This window comes from Neodiprion virginianus, chromosome 6, assembly GCF_021901495.1.
Source record: "Neodiprion virginianus isolate iyNeoVirg1 chromosome 6, iyNeoVirg1.1, whole genome shotgun sequence".
Lineage (NCBI taxonomy): Eukaryota > Metazoa > Arthropoda > Insecta > Hymenoptera > Diprionidae > Neodiprion > Neodiprion virginianus.
The window spans coordinates 9,986,495-10,003,865 of record NC_060882.1 but is presented as its reverse complement, the minus strand read 5'-3'; the positions used below and the strand labels follow the sequence as shown (position 1 = coordinate 10,003,865).

General features: G+C 39.0%; 1 protein-coding gene across 7 annotated transcripts in view; it reads right to left on the bottom strand.

Annotated features, from left to right (window-relative positions):
* The window catches only part of LOC124308255 (AF4/FMR2 family member lilli), a 204,497-nt gene that overhangs the window by 53,454 nt on the left and 133,672 nt on the right, over positions 1 to 17,371 (bottom strand). For 6 of the 7 annotated variants that reach the window (XM_046770808.1, XM_046770809.1, XM_046770810.1 and 3 more), the window contains 3 exons: positions 10,632 to 11,075; positions 8,719 to 8,778; positions 3,899 to 3,997 (listed from right to left, as the gene is read on the bottom strand). In XM_046770808.1, coding sequence (XP_046626764.1) covers positions 3,899 to 3,997; positions 8,719 to 8,778; positions 10,632 to 11,075 — 603 coding nt within the window. The remainder of the gene's footprint in view (positions 1 to 3,898; positions 3,998 to 8,718; positions 8,779 to 10,631; positions 11,076 to 17,371) is intronic. The other variant, XM_046770815.1, reaches the window with a different exon arrangement.

The window sequence follows — 17,371 nt, the reverse complement described above, 5'->3', positions numbered from 1 at the left end:
ATCTCAAACGTTTGAATGTACTCGATATGCACCCCATGTGACTGACGAACCGGTATAAAAAAATTTCAAGGAACAGAAAATTTACAAGGTTACCAAAATGCACGAAACCGACGTTTTACATCATTACAGTTTCATGTAAATGTCAAAGATCAGCTGACAAATACAGTTTGCACCCTCGAATGGTCGTGATACGATTTCCAGTAGATCGACGAGGAATGGCGATCGAAAATCGCCTCCTAATCGCGTGGGTCAAGGTTGGGACGAGTCAAGGTCACAGCCGAATATATAAAACTGAGCAAATCGGCTTGGTCATTATTCGGTTATCCATAACGAAATCACGATCAGACAGACTTACTTTTTAAGCTTCTATTGCTTGCTCGCGGTTTCTCGCAGTGTGAAAACAAACGAATACACGCACCATGGTATTATAATTTTCGACTATTCGTGGACGTGTATTAGAGTAAATTGGATAATTCTAAATGGTTGATTTACGATCTGTTTACAGTTCTCGCTTACCGAGTAAAGCTGGTAGAATTTACTCGATATTGTGAAATTTAGCAAAACTAGATGGAATAAAAAACTCCGTCGAATGTCAAAGATTGTAGACGTCTCGTACGAAATCGATTGCGCTCCGTTACACCGATAATCATAATGCACGCGACAAAATATTAGATTATTGTCGTTATAAGCACAACACACAGAATTTGGAAAAACATTGAAACCTACTCGCGAAAATGTTTCAACAATAATTTATATGTTTGCTGTTTCAAAATTGTCCATCTCGTAAGTTTTCGCATCTGGGTCGACAATTCCTTTGCGCCGCGAAATATGTATACTTTTTATACGCTAGAAATTTGAAACCAGTGGGAAAAAACTGTTTATCCGAAGTGATAAACGAATGAGACAACAAGCTGCAGCGCACAACGGCCAGGGGGCAGGACTAAACGGTGAGGAATTGAAATAAGCGTAATCTCCCCACGTGGCCGACCCAATTTCGTAGGAATTTTTCATTCCCAAGCCACTCGGGGGCAGGTAGCTTCGGTATTGGTCTTTGCCAGTTGCTCTTCTTGACTCGAAGCCAACTAGCACGAACTATTTACTGCCAAGTATAACGCTCCTCGACAACGTTCTGTTCCATGCACGAGCAGCACTGAAACCCGTCCTCGCGATATAAACTAAAATAACGCCAAGTAAATCGTCCGACTGCAGTCCTGCATAATACGTCGACTGCGATCAAATTCTACGAGTCACTCGCCCAGTTAGCGATTATTTCAATGCAGCTTATTGGTCCTATTACACATTTCGCACCTTCATTCGTTATCCGTATAAATGTTCAATATTCAAACAATTTTCAAACTATTTTGGAGAGGATAGTGCCATTGAAGAATGTTCTTATCGCGGTTTTTTTTTTTTTTTTTTGCTTTTATCGCTTACTTTCTTCACACGATAATTATAGGTATACGATTTGGAAAGCCATTTGTGTCAATTTATTAAAAATTGTACGATATTAGTGAAATTCTGAACGCAGATTCCTTTACCGACATTTAGTCATGACACAAACCTTTTTGTAGAATATTCGAGGTCAGAGATAAGTTTATACTCGCAAAACCCGATATGGAGAACAATAACGAAAAAAAAAAAAAAAAAAGAAAAAAACAATACCAAATGCGACCCCTGATTGATTTGAAAAAGAACGTTCAGTAAACCCAACTCACTGAAAATTGGCATGAAAACGAAATGAATCTTATACGATGGGTAAAAAATCGTGAAAAACGAGCCCTCGATTCTCGGATCGTTTCTTCGCTCCGAATAATAGGTAAATTGGTGAAATATCGAACGCGTATAAAGAATGAACGAGTTCTCTGTTCATTATACCTTAACAGAGTGATACACGTTATGTTACATCGGAATTACGTAGCGAATCGGAAAAATAATTGGCACAGCACTACCGGTTGCCCATACAGAGGTGACGGGAGTGAGTGAAGAAATAAAATAAATAAATAAAAAGGAAAAGAAAATGAGTAAGTTATTCATAGAATTGGTCGTCGCCTTCGTCGCGTAGGGTCGAAAGTCGAAACGTGAAAGGCGAAATGCGAAATGCGAAAAGCGAATTCCCCTCTTGGCCGCAGGCAGCGGTCATGAAACGAGGCAAACGAAGAAGCAAAACTCACCGAGAGAGGACGGTGAAGAGAAAACTTCAAAGAACCGTTAGTGTCGGTGGCCCAATGGGATGCGATGCGCGCGGAAGTCGCGAGGGGCGCAACTCAGACGTAGATACGATCCCTGTCCTGCTATAATACACGTACGCGAAAAGACAAATTCTCCTTTTTCACCGTCCGTGTATTGTTTAATTCAGTGCAGCAAGCAGACAGGCTAACTTCGATCGATAAAAGCGGCAGTAAGTAGGCATGCAAGTGCAATAGCAGCCAAGGCTAGGTTCATTGCTGTTCTTTACAGACGATTGGAGAAGAGGGATGAAAATGCAGTGTGCAACTTTCATCCTTCAGTCGTCTTTTTTCTTTTTACCCCAAGATTTTTGGACAATGTCAAACAACTACTTTTCCAAATTTTCATACCTTGAAATATGATAGACAAACAAAAAAAAAAAACTGTAACGACCCCTTTGTGCCCGTGAAATTTGACATCGGTGGTGAGAAATGTACACGGGTATTGGTATTCTAGTTTATTGACTGGAAAATAAAATCACTCGAGACAGCTTAATGGAAGAAGTTTCAGCTTTTCAAACCTGTACCAGTTCATCGACCGTCAGCGATCAACGATGATTGCACAAAATCGAAGAAATCGTATCGAAGAGACGAGATTTTTGTAAGACTCCTAATTCCAATGGTCAGGGTCTCTGTCTGTATCTATCGTACGAGCGGAGTAAATTTCGGATAAAAATATTCGCAAAGATATTTGAATTTCAAATATTACGTTACGTGAAAATATTATTTCATCGAAATATTATATTATCGAATTAACGATCTTTTTTCAATCAAACGTAAACAACATCATCGATTCTTTGTTCCTTGATACGAAATATTAATATTTTGTTACAATAAAATATGCTGAACGTGTCCTCATTGTCAAAGTTAACTCGTACTGGAATCTAGTTAAACAGGCCGATGACGTTTAGCCGGCCAAAGGTATAAATCGCGATCCTTGTTACTCGGGAATCTTTCGTTGCACAAGCTCAACATTGAAATTTTCCCGACTAATCATGCCTCATTGTCAGCATTCGTATCGTTAGATTTCAGACCGATGTTAAATTCATAGAAAAACGAGACAAGGTTTCCGTTTCCCTATTCTATTTGTTCTTATTCTTCTTCGACAATCACGGACCGTTGTAATTCAATCACAATCCACGCCCCGCGCGATTCAATTATCACACTGAATTGAAGTCGACTTAGTTTCTATTTTTATTCCCTACTTTATTTCACACAACTCCGTTATAATCTTCACAAGACAAGACGAGTTCCAAGTCGTTGTTGACGACGACGAAACGAGAACGTAACGTCGCAATAAACGCGTCAAGTGTTGTTGTTTCATAGCATAAGCGACGAGATACGATCAAATGTTTTCGCAAGGATTTTAATACTTGTGAAAAAAAAGGAAAAAATGTTCACGACTTCGCTTTCCTTCACTCCGGTCTTTAATAATCGTACTTAAACTTTACGCGTAATTGCAAGTCAACGAATCGCATCCGTTCAATTGAATCGTTAAACGGAGGCGTAACAAAAAAATGAGGACAACGTTGCGAACGAAGGTCGGATGCGGATCGGAATCCAGATTGAGGAGATGTCGAGTATTTTCAAAGATAGATCGCATGGTTCTTTTATTTCATGTCTTTCTTTTTTTTTTTTTTTTGCATAAATTGTAGGCCGTCATTAATCCTTACCTTGGGAATGCTGTACGGGTTGAAGGTAAATTTTGATTCCGACTCTTTCCGCGGAGTTTGGGCGATCGCTGTCAAAGGTGTGATAGGTTCTGTCATCTCCTGAAAGAAGAAATAATAATCGAGGGTTAACATCAAATATTCTCATCATTTTCCTTGGTTACCAATTTGTTTCACCGATTAATTCATTTCGACGACAAGGATAATTCATTAAATTCACGATAAGACTTGTAAATGGTAATTTTAAGGTTGTCGTTTCATACATAATACGATTGGATGATCAATCAATCGTCGGAGATACTTTCGCGGTTCGGAATTTCGATGGAAATCGTCAAATCGCAGGACACGGGAAGAGTGAAAAAACTCGTAGTAAAAATTATAATACCAGAAGAACTTGGCGCACTTCCGCCATTACCGACACGCTTCGAGTATCTCATCGTTCGACCATAACTACCGGCGTGTCCCTGGGCCAAAATTAAACTCGTCGTACGCGGAATTACCATTCGTAACAACATTTATACCTATACGTCGGAAGTGATCCGCGGGTTTTAAAACGTTTTTTCAAAAGAATAGCGCACAATTTTAAACTTAGAAAAAGTCAATTTCTGCATTGGCGAAATTGCCGCACTGCACTCTGAGTGGGCGGGAAAAAATCTGCATTTTTATACGGAGAGACTAAAAACGCATTACATATCGTATGTTTACGCAATAGGATTCCTCGAGAAGTGGGCCATGCCTTGGTATGTAAAACTCTTCCTACGCCTCCTTGAGTAGTTTTGACAGTTCGGTATATACATAAAGAAGAGCCACGAAGCTGTAAAAGCTCCGAGGTTCCAGTTTTTTGTTTTTATTTCTTTTTCCCCCCTTTTTTTTATTCCAATTTTTCAAAGAAAAACTGACCTGAAATCTTACAAGTCGTTGACCAATATACCGACAATAATGGAAAATACATATTTTTGTAGAGAATTGAACGATCTACGAACAAAGTCTAATGCATAAAATTCGTAAATGAAAGCGTTCATATGCTAATCAACGTTCACAGTTTAATTTATATAAAATTATCATTCTGTCAAGTATAGCTACGAAACAAACTGTATCATAAAATATATTACAATGTTCGTCAACGACTTATAAACTTCTAAAAAGCAACAAAAGTTTTTCTCAAGTTACTTCCATGAGACACTTCGATCACACAGCAGAATATCTAAGAATTGATATAGAGAGCGCAAATGTTCGGGGAATTGTTTCTTTGTTTTTTTTTTATCAATTTGAAGGCGTTTAAGCCCATGGGAGCATAAAAATTCGAAAAAATCCTATTAAGGACCACCCTGATCTATATATATATATGTTACACATCAAAGTATAACTAATGTCACTCCGAAAATTAATTTAACGCCGCGCCGTCTACATGATGCTCTTGATTGCAAGTTCAGTTGCAACCGTCGCGAGTCAATGATAATAATATATCGGTCTGCGATAGGTTGAGATAAACTCTGTTATAGTTTCAATTATAAATCTGAGCGTTAATAGTTGTGCGTAGAACGTTTATCTTGGCTTGTAAAATGTGTACGTGGATCGCTAACGTAACAATTTATCATCGATAGCGAATAGATATTCCGTAGTTAAGTTAATCTCTGATCAAAGAACAATTCGAATAATCGTCGAGTTCTATAGTTCCTTTCACTTGACACAATTCATTGCAGTCTCGCGCACGGATAGTGATAAATAAATAATAATCAGAAATATTGCGTGTCTCGCGTGATAAAATTTTAGGTATTGATAATGCAATTTCGATCAGAAAAATTACAGTTGGTATAATTTTTTTCATTCGGAAAATCGCTTAAAGAATAATCCATACGCGGAAGTATAAGTAATAATTAACGGACGAAAAATCGAATCTGTACAAGTGCTTCACGAATTCTAACATATTTGATACCTATTTTTTGGGGTTTGAAATGCATACGCAATTAGAGAGATAAAAAACACATGAGATCTTTAGATTTCCCACGTTGCTAACAATACACGATCTATATTAAAAATTGAAACACGTAAATTTAGGAAATATTTTTCTTATCGGCAATATATGATCTATAATATACGCATTATATAATACAAATTACAAGCGCGATAAAAAGAGACGCGTGAGGTGTATGAAAATATACATATACATTTACATAGGGAAAATCGGCAAGGTTGTTACGCCGACAAGTTATCACTCATAATACAATATAGCTTTTATATCTACACGGTGGTTTTCTACGACCGCAGATTATCATTACAGTTTGTCTCCGTGTACAACCGCAGTTAATAATTTATTTTTGATGCGAACTTTGCATAACAAGCTGCACCAAGGTCCTGAATATTTCGCATTTCTAAACGAACGAGGATAGCGAAGAGGAGAAGGAAGAGAGACGAAGTTTGCATATGCATGACGACGACGTTTGCACACCCGGTATACATAAATTTCTCGTGTTATTTAAATTCAAAGAGTTAAGCTGGGCTGAGAGTTTTTAGTTTTTTTTCTTTTTCTTTTTTTTCACCTACCTCCATCGTCGTATAAAACTTGACCAATTTTATCAAGCCATTTGATTCAACAACCGCACTCTAGTAAGACAAATTAGACACATTAGCCCGCCTTGCAACGCAACGGAATAAAAGCCCAACAACTATGTATAATAACGTAATCTCTCGGCTGATCAAAAGTAATCAAGGACCTCAAAAGTTCAATATTAGGTACATCTACCGATCGCAATAAGCCGCCTCTGTGTCGAAAGTCGAGCTGTCTCGAGTTCAACGAGGATCTCCGAAGGAGAGGAAGAAATAAGGCAAGGGTTAAGGCACTTGGGTCGTGAAAATTTGTATATAATGCCCGCGTACGAAGGGTATGCATACGTATACGGTGTCCCGTGTATATATACAGCTATATTATATACACACCGTATACTAAACAATGTTACAAGAGCGTGAGAAAGGTCCGCGGAGATGAGATAAGCCGCAAAACACACGGTGAGGTATCTTTTGAGGGAAAAAAAAAAAAAGAGGATGAAATAAAGAATTACGCAGATGAATGAAAAGCTTGTTTGTACAGAGAAATAAACAAAGCTTTTTATTTTAGTCGCAGTAGCTGGCAGCGCGTGGTATTGTTATGATTTTTTTTTTTTTTTTTTCATTAGATGTTATAACATTATTATGCTCAACATATATTGTTACTTTTTTTTTTCCATTCGAATCGTACGTGAAAATTGAATGTGTAAAAAAGAGAGAAAGAGAAAAATGGCAGAGAGTAAATGTTGTTGGCGATTGATTTATATGTTATTTTTTATTACACAGATTCGGAAAAACAAACGATAATCAACGAGGACGGTTTCAGTCAGGGTGGTCACAAATTGTTGGGGAAAAAATTCCATGACATTTTCTGATTTTCCAGAACTTAAACGTTAGTTTTTCCTGACATTTTCCCCGTTCTAGCAGATTACTAAAACCTAAATCGTACAGCTCATCAACTCTATATTCGGTTCGAATTCAATTCAAAGTGAAGTTTTCTTTCTAATTTTGTACAATATACAAAAAAGTCGGTTTAAGCGAATTTATTTTCTCGACGAAAAAAAGGAACCTTGTTACCTCAAAAAATTATTTCTAATTCCCATGACAGAATGCTAATATTTTCAGTATTTCCATGACCTCTCTTAAATTCCCTGACATTTCCAGGTTTTCCAGGTTTTCCAGGTTTTCCAGGTGTGCGGCCACCCTGTTTCTGCATAAAACTTTTCACCGTAAGAGTCGACTGTAGAAGCATGGCCAACACGACCGGCACCGACAGAGTTGTTATCGCGAATCAAGAACGAGTTAACGATTCGCGTGTCGACGAATAACTACGAACGGAACGGCTGATAGAGATCTGCTAATTCGCACGAAGGCCTGCCTAACTCTTGTACACCCGCTTATTGACGATGACCTTTTGTTATTGTACACTCTTTTACTCCCTCGAAATACAAATTCTAAACTCCGAATTTGTCATTTTGTCCCTAATCCTTTATTTTTCGTATTTATTTCTTATTTTTGCGAACAAGTTCACCCACTTGGCAGTAAAGATTTTGATTTGAATATTAATTGTAGGTAATGATATTGTTGCTGGTACTTATTTGAATGTACGTCATCAATTCGGTGATTTCCGTAAGTTGCAAAGTAAATTATTATTGGTATTTTTCACTTCAATGGACTTGGCGCAGGGTTTTTACACTCGACGTACTTTTCTAAGGATTATTTTCACCTGATGAAAAAAATTTTTCAAAATCATCGCGTTAGCAAGTGCTGGCAACTACACATTACGAAAAGTGACCGGTAACATTTGTTCATAATTCGGTAACTATCTCGAAAATTGTGTACATGTGATATGTTCGACGCATTCTTTTAAACGTATGAATATTTAATCCTCAGACATTTTTCATGCTACTTTACTTTACACTTACGTACAGACTGATAATTATCGCACCGAGATTGCGGGGCTCTCAATTATAAACTCCAAGAATTAATTAATTTCGAAGCGATTTCGGGGTGAAAAAAAGGTTTTAAAGACTGGCACAGTATTATCAACAAGGTTAAATTGAATCTTCTTAAAGCTGATATTCAATTTAAAGAATTTTGATCGTCAATCATGACTTGAAAGGAAAGATATTCACATGTTATATTATCACGTTGCTTCAACTCGAAATTGATTATCAAATAATAGACAGACATATCGAATGAAATTATCATCGTGTGCTAATCTGATGGTAAAACAATTTTGGGTAAAAGAAAAAAAAATATATATGAACAGTACGTACCTTGAGAATGTGATCCACGTCCGAAGCGCTTTCAGTCGCAGAAAGTCGGGACATTGTGCTCTGAAACACGTAAGGAATAAACGTTTCAGATAAAAGCTAGCAAATAAAATAAAGAGTGATAAAACTAGCGTGCCAAAAGAAACCCACGTTTAGATGCGGCTGGAAATAAAATCAAAACCTTTTTTTTTACTTTTAAACAGTAACAAACACTGCAGGATGTTCTTCAAATTCTTTGTAATAGTCCACTAACTGAACATTTAGCAAAGCATGGAAAAACGACAAGTAAAAAAGTTTTAGTATTTTATATTGAAACACTAGTCGACCAACAATAAGAACATAATCTTAGCGATGTTTTATTTGTCTAATTTTTCTCACTAAAAAAAAAAAAAAAAATGCAACTTAAGCTCTGTAGATTTCGCTGCAAGTTTGGCAAATTTTCAAAATTCGAAATGAAACTTATGAAATGATTTGCCCATGTGTGTTTCTCTTTTTCCTTCTTTAATAAAAATTGGCATTGCTTTTAAAACGCAAGGCAACGGCAGCACACCTGTCGCTTCGGGCGTTAATTACAGGTATTTTATAGCTCAGGGAAAGCTGCTCGTTTCGTGATGCGACTTTCTCGGAATGGCGAATGCCGTCTAGGAACTGCTGACTGTGAAGTCGTAAATATAAGTCCCAGAACTGCTTTGACACGGTTCTTCTTCTATTCGCGGGAGGCGTTAATAATTTCTCGCCGGCGTTTTAGTCCCCTTCTGAACTTTTTTTTCCCCGGCGTGTTTAATTTACCGAATACTTAGATACACCCGTGTATAAAATGTGAAGGTACTTCGCGTTCATCTCGTCGACTTTTTTGTTTTTTCGTTGCCACAAACAAACTCAACTCGTTTCGTCTGCACCAAAATTACTGTTGAAAACAAATTTGATGTTAATCCCCGTATAATGATGCATAAATTTACAAGTTTGCTCGAATAACATTGGATAAATTTATTACGGATCACCCGAATTTATTTTTTTGACAACTTTCTATTTCGAGTACGAGTTTAAGAAAAAAAAAAAAAAAAAATATTGTGATTTAAATACGTACATAAATAAATAATTAAACGGACGACGTTCAAGTTATTCGGTTAAACATTTCTTGACGCTTGTGCTTTTGAAAATGGCAACGAAACGAAGTGAAAACAATGCAGCAGAGTGATCGGCGAATAAGTAGTTAAACCTTGGTGTACTAAAACCGTCTAGATAGGTACCCAGGCGTATGTGTAGAATGTAGATACGTACACAAGTGTAACGTATGATACACAACACGGAGCAATGTTGAGCCTGTATAACTTTGGTCGTAATTCAAGCGTGGCAGGTTATCGTACAGCTGTATAGCTGTATACGGCTAGATCAGATTGAGTTCGTACTGATCTTGGGCGTGTACCTACGCCTTCGACGATTATCTGATAACGCGTAGGTACTTCTGTGATCGTAGTTTTAGCCGTCAAGCCACTTTCGTTAATTGCCCCAAAAAATTTTCCCATAATTACGTATCTCTCCTCTATCGGTATCTCTGCATACACAAAACTGACCGTCGTATCTGTTCCTATGTCGCGTGTAACTCCAGAACTACCGAACCGATTTCAATTACGTTTTTTTTTTCCATGGATAACCACGACATCTCGCCAGATTTTAGGCTATACATCGTTACAACCGTATCAATAATTTTTCAGATATACAGATACTTGTGAGCCGAGTGATAAGGGGATCCGGACACTCACGTGCGAACTCCGAGTAAACTCTAACAGACAGCGAAAAGTTACGTTAAAATTTTTTAATAATTTCACCAAAAACGGGCTTCTGGTTGGCTGATAAAATTCTTCTAGTGGAGAATTTTGCTAAAACAAGTAATCAGGATTATCGGTAAGACTCACGTTGTCCATCGGTAACCGCGACAGATGAATGCCGGCGTTCTGTAGTCTCCCGGAACCGGAAGATGACACGTTACTTCCGTTTCCACCGGAGCCACCGCCCCTGGAAAGAGGATTCGGCGGCCCCTTGGCCGGCAGAAGGCCGTGACTTCTATGATCGTTGCTGCCGCCGCCGTGCTTTACGGGTTGTCCCGGGTAGCCACCCCTCCCCATGTACGGCGGTTTTCCGTCAGCAGGTTTCACGTAGCCGCCATTGTTCGGAGCGGCGTGCGTCCCGCCGGAATTCGGACGAGATCCTCCGGGCTTTTTGAACTCTTGAGGCATCGGCCGCGGCGCACCCTCGATTCCAATCAACCTCTTCGAGTCGTCAAGGAGGTGTTTCACCAGGTGGAAATCACCCAACGTTTCCTGCACGTGTCGAGCCGCCGGATCCTCGGGGTGATTAACCTTAAACAGACCGATTCAACCTCAGTTTGCGTTACGCGATTCCGCAGGGCTCCCACACTGATTTTCCATCGTTAAAATTCTCAGACTTTTATTGCGTAGCTTGGAATTGAAATAATAAACGATAAGATCGAATAAAAACGATTGTTATAAAATATATTCAATTTGTTCTACACGCTCGTTATATTTCGATTACTTTTAAACCCGTTCGTTGGAAACTGAATTTCTTAAGGGATAAACAGGCTGTTATGCCAAGTAAGAGTTTCGCTGAAACTGCGACACTTGCAACGTTGCCACAAAAGTTCGACTTTCAAATTACGATTTTTCCAAAAGTTCAACGAAATTCCCCCACAGTTTCATGATTTTTCCAGGTTTCCAGGTCGACTGGCAACCCCGAAAACATACCAGTGATTCTCATCTATACACGCGATCCCGAATTCTCTGTATTATGCAACTTCTTGACTAAGAAGAACGATCTTCCTTGAATCCCTGCTGAATTTGGTACTTCGGCGTCAGTGAGGCGAGATTAATGAACGCGGCTCTTCGAGCAACTGGTTGCCACGGGTAGAAATTGTCTCGATCGACGATTAGGCGGAGGATTAAATTCCAATTACAGGTTAGAGTTCGAAACTTGATGATCGACCCCGCTACCGAGATCGACTTCCTCAAAATTCTAGCTCACTAAGAATTAGTTCCAATTTGAAAGATGGAACCAAACAACAAGGCAGGAGATTAGCCCGAGCTTTTCGATGCTCGCCGAAACCTTGAGGCTTTGCAAAGACGTGAAAGCGTGCCGTTAATCCGCTTCAAGTGACTGAAGAAAGCCAGACGCAACAGGGGCCGAAAGGGATATACTGGAATGAAATATCTAGGTTAAACTCACATTCGCATATGTGCAACGAATATAAATGCGACCAAATGTTGCGAATGAACTTTTGTCGACGTTACGAAATAAATGTTTGTTCAATTTTTGTTTTTCTTAATTCCGTCTCAATGTACAGTAACACCACATTTTAAAACGCTCGCATCGCAACGCGGTTATACAAATTTCAATCAGCTACCACCACCACCGGCATAACGACGGGAAAACAAATTGCACTTGGATTTGTCTCGCGATCAAGCTGACAAGTGACAGAGGATCGGGGGCTGCGGATAGAGATAGACGGATTATAGACGAAGCATGTAATGTAAAATCGCGAAGCATCCTTCCGTCTGCCATTGTTTCGCACGTCGACGACGTCACGGCGACCACGCGATGCGTTATCGCGTGTCAAACGTGTCATTCGTGACCATTAGTTACACCCGTTCGAGTTTACGATACGCTTGACTTTTATTTATATTTACCTTCGCAGTTCATTAGCACGCTTCGTTTATACATGGCCGATTATACACATTGTCATAATCATTCGCTGCACGATCGTACCCCGCGTGATTTGCGATCCAATTTAATCTTACGTCTAGGTTGCAGGTGCGTTATGACGTTCAACGTCCGTCTAACAGCTATGTTGGTTCTCTTAATTTGTTAATGCTCGATATCGATTTTCTATTCGCAAATTGACAATTCATGCAAAAATATTGATACTCGATGAATTTAAATTTTTGTGTTGAAAACATGTGTATTGTTAGATCATTGCACACTACATTTTTTCCTCGTTAAATAATATTGGAAAAGAAATTCATTCCGTCGCTGGTAAGACAATTGGTGTATCTAACAATCATAGACAAGGCGGTGAATCTATTTCCATACGATAAATCACATACACTTCTAAATCAAACTTTAATTTAATCATTCAATGTCTCGCTATGATTTTTCAAGATTCTTCCGAAACAAATCTGCGATATTGTAATATATTTAAATATATACCATATACGAGGTTCAACGGGCAAAAAATTTCAGCAAATATTCGGTTATAAAATAAACCTCGACTAACGACAAGAGAAGAGCACGGAGATCAAGTGGTTACGGCATCGATCCCCGGTGATAAATTCTGACGTATACATACATAATATACACACTCGTAATACGTGCTTCGGAGATCTCTGAAAGAGGGAGGACCGATAAATAATCGAGCTTTAAATCATCTCTCGTTGCAGCTCGTAGTACATATATACGTGTACAGATAGATACGTAAAAGGTGTTGGTGTAGTAACGAGTTAATCCCGATCCAATCTCCTGCCCGAGATCGTGTACGCAACAAGAGATCCGCAGTGCATGGACCAACATCGACGCGAGAAACATTCGAGCTGCTCCGAGAGATTGCCTTATACCTATTTTACTGCCGACGAAATGCATGAATTTGCTGCTTGGCGTATTAGCTATTCGACGCTTCGTATGCGGAGGGTCGATTTACCGACACCTGTAATCAATTCTAGGTATTATACCGTCGCAAAACGATGGCCGGATGATTTCTATCTTTAGTTGGGCGGCGCGCTGCACGGTGCAAATCTACGAACAGGTGGGTACGATACCTAGGTACGTCATAGATGCATGCGTGGTAACGTGAGTAAGTATATACCTGTGTACATACACCCGATGAGTCGGTAAATCACGCGGATATAAGCTATAAGCTTATTCTGTGCAACGTGCAATAATTCGTTAAATGAAATTTTGTTTTTTCAATTTTTGTCCAAGAGTTCAATTTTTATACTTGTAACTTGCAATTTTGAATTCCCTTTGCTTCGTATTTTTCGTCCTTTGAACAATGTGATCACGGCATAAAAATATTATCGTTGATGAAAAATCGTGTGATACTCTTTCGCATCGCGTCGTAATAGTGGAGGAAAAAAAAAATTAAACTAAATAAAACAGAAAGAAGTACGTGTAAATTGAGTGCTGTAAAGGCGTGGCACTATTCTTCGTTTTCTTCTTATTATTATTATTATTATTGTTGTTGTTGTTATTGTTATTATTGCCATTATTTTTTTACCAACGAAAACGAGTCTTGCCAAAACGGTGAATTAAAAATATCCCACCGACACACTAAACGTATAGTAACAAGACGCCAACGCAACTTGCGTCGCAGTGCGATGAATCAGACGCGTAGCCGTCGTCTCGACGATCTTCGCACAACGTCTTGTTTCCGTAGTAAAAAATGCCGCGAAAATCGTCGACGATATATTAATATTTCCTACGGATCTTTTGACATTTGAATGATAAAAATTTGCAACTGTACAGTAGATTATCACATCTATAAGGGATCACGTGTAACACATATTTAGGACATTATTATTGCACAACATACCAATGCGAGAAAAGAAGTGAAGCAAAATTGTCAAAAATTTGACATCTTGTCAAGATTCATTCGCCGCGCAAAAGCTACTATTTTTCATCAAGTTCTTTACACAGAGAATGCTTACTGTCGACCGGCTGTCTTTTGCGAGTTTTCTGAATATATTCGAGGAGAATATTTGTGTGGTTTTGAACACGAAGCTGCTGCAGGTGCGGCTGGGCATGGTTGAAAATTTAGAGACTGATTAGCTAAAAGCTTGGAAAGTTATTTCGTTTGCAGATAATAATAAAATGCTGAAGGTAGAGGGGGGACGAATTCCGCGGAATCTTTCACCTATAGTCAAGTAAACGCGCGATTTAGAATAAAAACTTTGAAAGAATGAACCGAAATACAACAGCGAATCGTGTTTTTTTTTTTCATATGTAATTACAAACCTTTGTTGAGATTCTGGATGATTTTAATTTATTTTTATTTCTTTGCCAATCCTGTGTGACTTGGAATGATTTGAAATAACGTATGCAATTTCAAATCGTTGATTTCGATTTCAAGTGATTTCGGACGATTGGTTAAACTTTTTGCGCCAATTTCAAACCACTGATTCCCGATTTCAACTGACCTCGGCGATGAGTTCAATTGTAATTTCGAATCTGCGGTGACGACTTTACGCGTGATTAAAAATCTCGTTCGCCAATTAGAAAAATCGACACCTAACCAGCGGTTCTAGATGTAAGAAGCACTTTAAGCTTCGAACGAAAAATTCCAAGATGAAAGGTCGGTCGTCTTTCCGCAGATAAGAGAATCTGAACACGAATTCATCCATTTGGATTGCGTGCTTTTGGGGCGTAACTGTGCGCCGCTCAGTTTCCCCCGAATGCCTGTGCGAGGAGGAGAGAGGCAAATGCGACCCGAAGCGGCAGTTAACTGAAATTTATACGAAACACATGGCCGAGCCGTGATGGCAGCCGTCCCCCTCTAGCCGGCAAGCCCCAAAGTTCCGCCTTGCGTTTCATATCTCAACTTTCCGAATGTTCTGCTCTTTGACTTTATTATTATTCGTCGATGATAGCGGAGGATTTTATCTGCCCCATGAAATCGTCAGTTTAGTGTTACACTGAATAACCGCCGAACGTTGGCGAGGGAGGAAAAGTCCAACAAGATAAGAAATTCTTCGACAAATTTGTCAAGAATAATATTGCAACTTAAATATTACGCATTAATAACGATAACGATGAAACAAAATTATGCCGTAGAAGCAAATCATAGATTTTTGTTTATTCGCAACGTAGCACGATATCGGAACAGAATTTCATTCAAATATGTACCCGTGCAGGTACGACAGAATCGTTTTTTCCGAAAAGAAAAATTCACTTAATCGCATGAAAGTGAATAAATTTTTATCTAATAAACGGATAAAAGCTTCTCGCTAACGCTAAATGAATTATCCAACAGCCGATTGAATTCATACATTCCCAATGGTATTTTTAGAAAGAAAATACGTATGCACGTGAGGTGTAGAAATAAAACACGTGGGCTGTTTTGTTTGTTGCAGTCCTCGACGAAAGTTAACAACACAGTGTGCGGTTAGTCCGACTTACGTGCAGTCTTATCTACGAACGTGAAACATGTAAAATATATCTATACGCACGCGTAGTAGGCTGATTATAATCTGGTCCAATGTGGAATGACAAGAAAGAACGGTTGAGTGCACAACTTGATCATGACGTACGGTACGCACACATATTTATACAGTTTGTGTATAGTATATGTGTTTTAGATTGAAAACCGCGCCACGACTTGTTTTTACAAGACAAACCAGTGTTCCAACTACCAACACGTACGAGTATATTGACATTTCAATCGGTCGCTTCCAACGCGTACACATCGACGAGCAAATAATGTTATTCAATTTCACAGTAAATAAATAAGAAAAGGAAACAACACGGTCTTACGTCACTAAGATACGCTGATCAACGCGTAAGTAATCCATGATCCCGGAAAGATTACAACAAAGCCAAAAAATTTTACACCTAAGAAGCGAGAGAAAAAAAGATGAATTAAAAACTCCGCTTTCATTATTTATTATTGTTGGTATAAATATTTTTATAAATATACGCGAGCGTTGTTCCAAAGTCGTCAACGTCATCGACGCGTGACCAAAGGGGAAACGAAGAAAAAAATCGACAATACATTTCTCATGCGGGTTTTACCTCGATGAATAAAATACGGCCTAAAATTCCCCCGACTTGGGACAAGATTACCGTGATTTTCGGGGTTAATAATCGCCACCCTGGCGCGGCGAGCAACAAACCAAACTTCCTTTTCTCGTCCTTAAAAATTGAAGACAAGAGCCAGCCCGAGGAAAGGTAGACGATCAATTATTTATACGTAAAACTAAGAGGGTGCCCGTGGGTGCAATGGCCGGCCTAAGATTTATCCGAGGGGTGTTTCGATTCGTACCGTTCAATGTTATGGAATTGTGTACGTAATCGCGCTGCATCGAGCAGCGACAACGATGATTACGCCGAATCTTCTACTGCGATGCTAATGGCTAATGGCTGTAGTTTGTATTCTGCTATTGCCCGAATTGTGGAAAGAATTTTATAATTTTGGGATGTACACAGTCACGTTACTTTCGACCGAGTTTTCGGTTCTTCGATAAAGACGTTCACACATACAGGTAGTAGGGCTTATCGTTACAACTAGTACGGTCCTTCGCTTTTTTATCTTGGCAATTAAGACGACTCGAGACTGGAGTTTTATACTTGCTGAGAAGAACCGCGGTAAATTGTGTCAAGTACCAGCGGAAAGGGAGAGAGAAAGAAAGAGCGAGAAATGGAAGAGAAACGAGTTGATTGATATACATATATATTCTTCGAGGACGGACCAGATTGGCCCGGAGGTAAGTCAGGTTTCCACTTCATCCGGCTATCCGACAAGTCGCGATAACTCTTGCGAGTAATTCGACACGTGAGAAATATTACCGGCACTTTAATCACGGTGAATTCTTATTCAATGAAACCCTTCGTCTTATAAATCCCTGTCTGCAAACGGAAACATTAATTTGTCAGA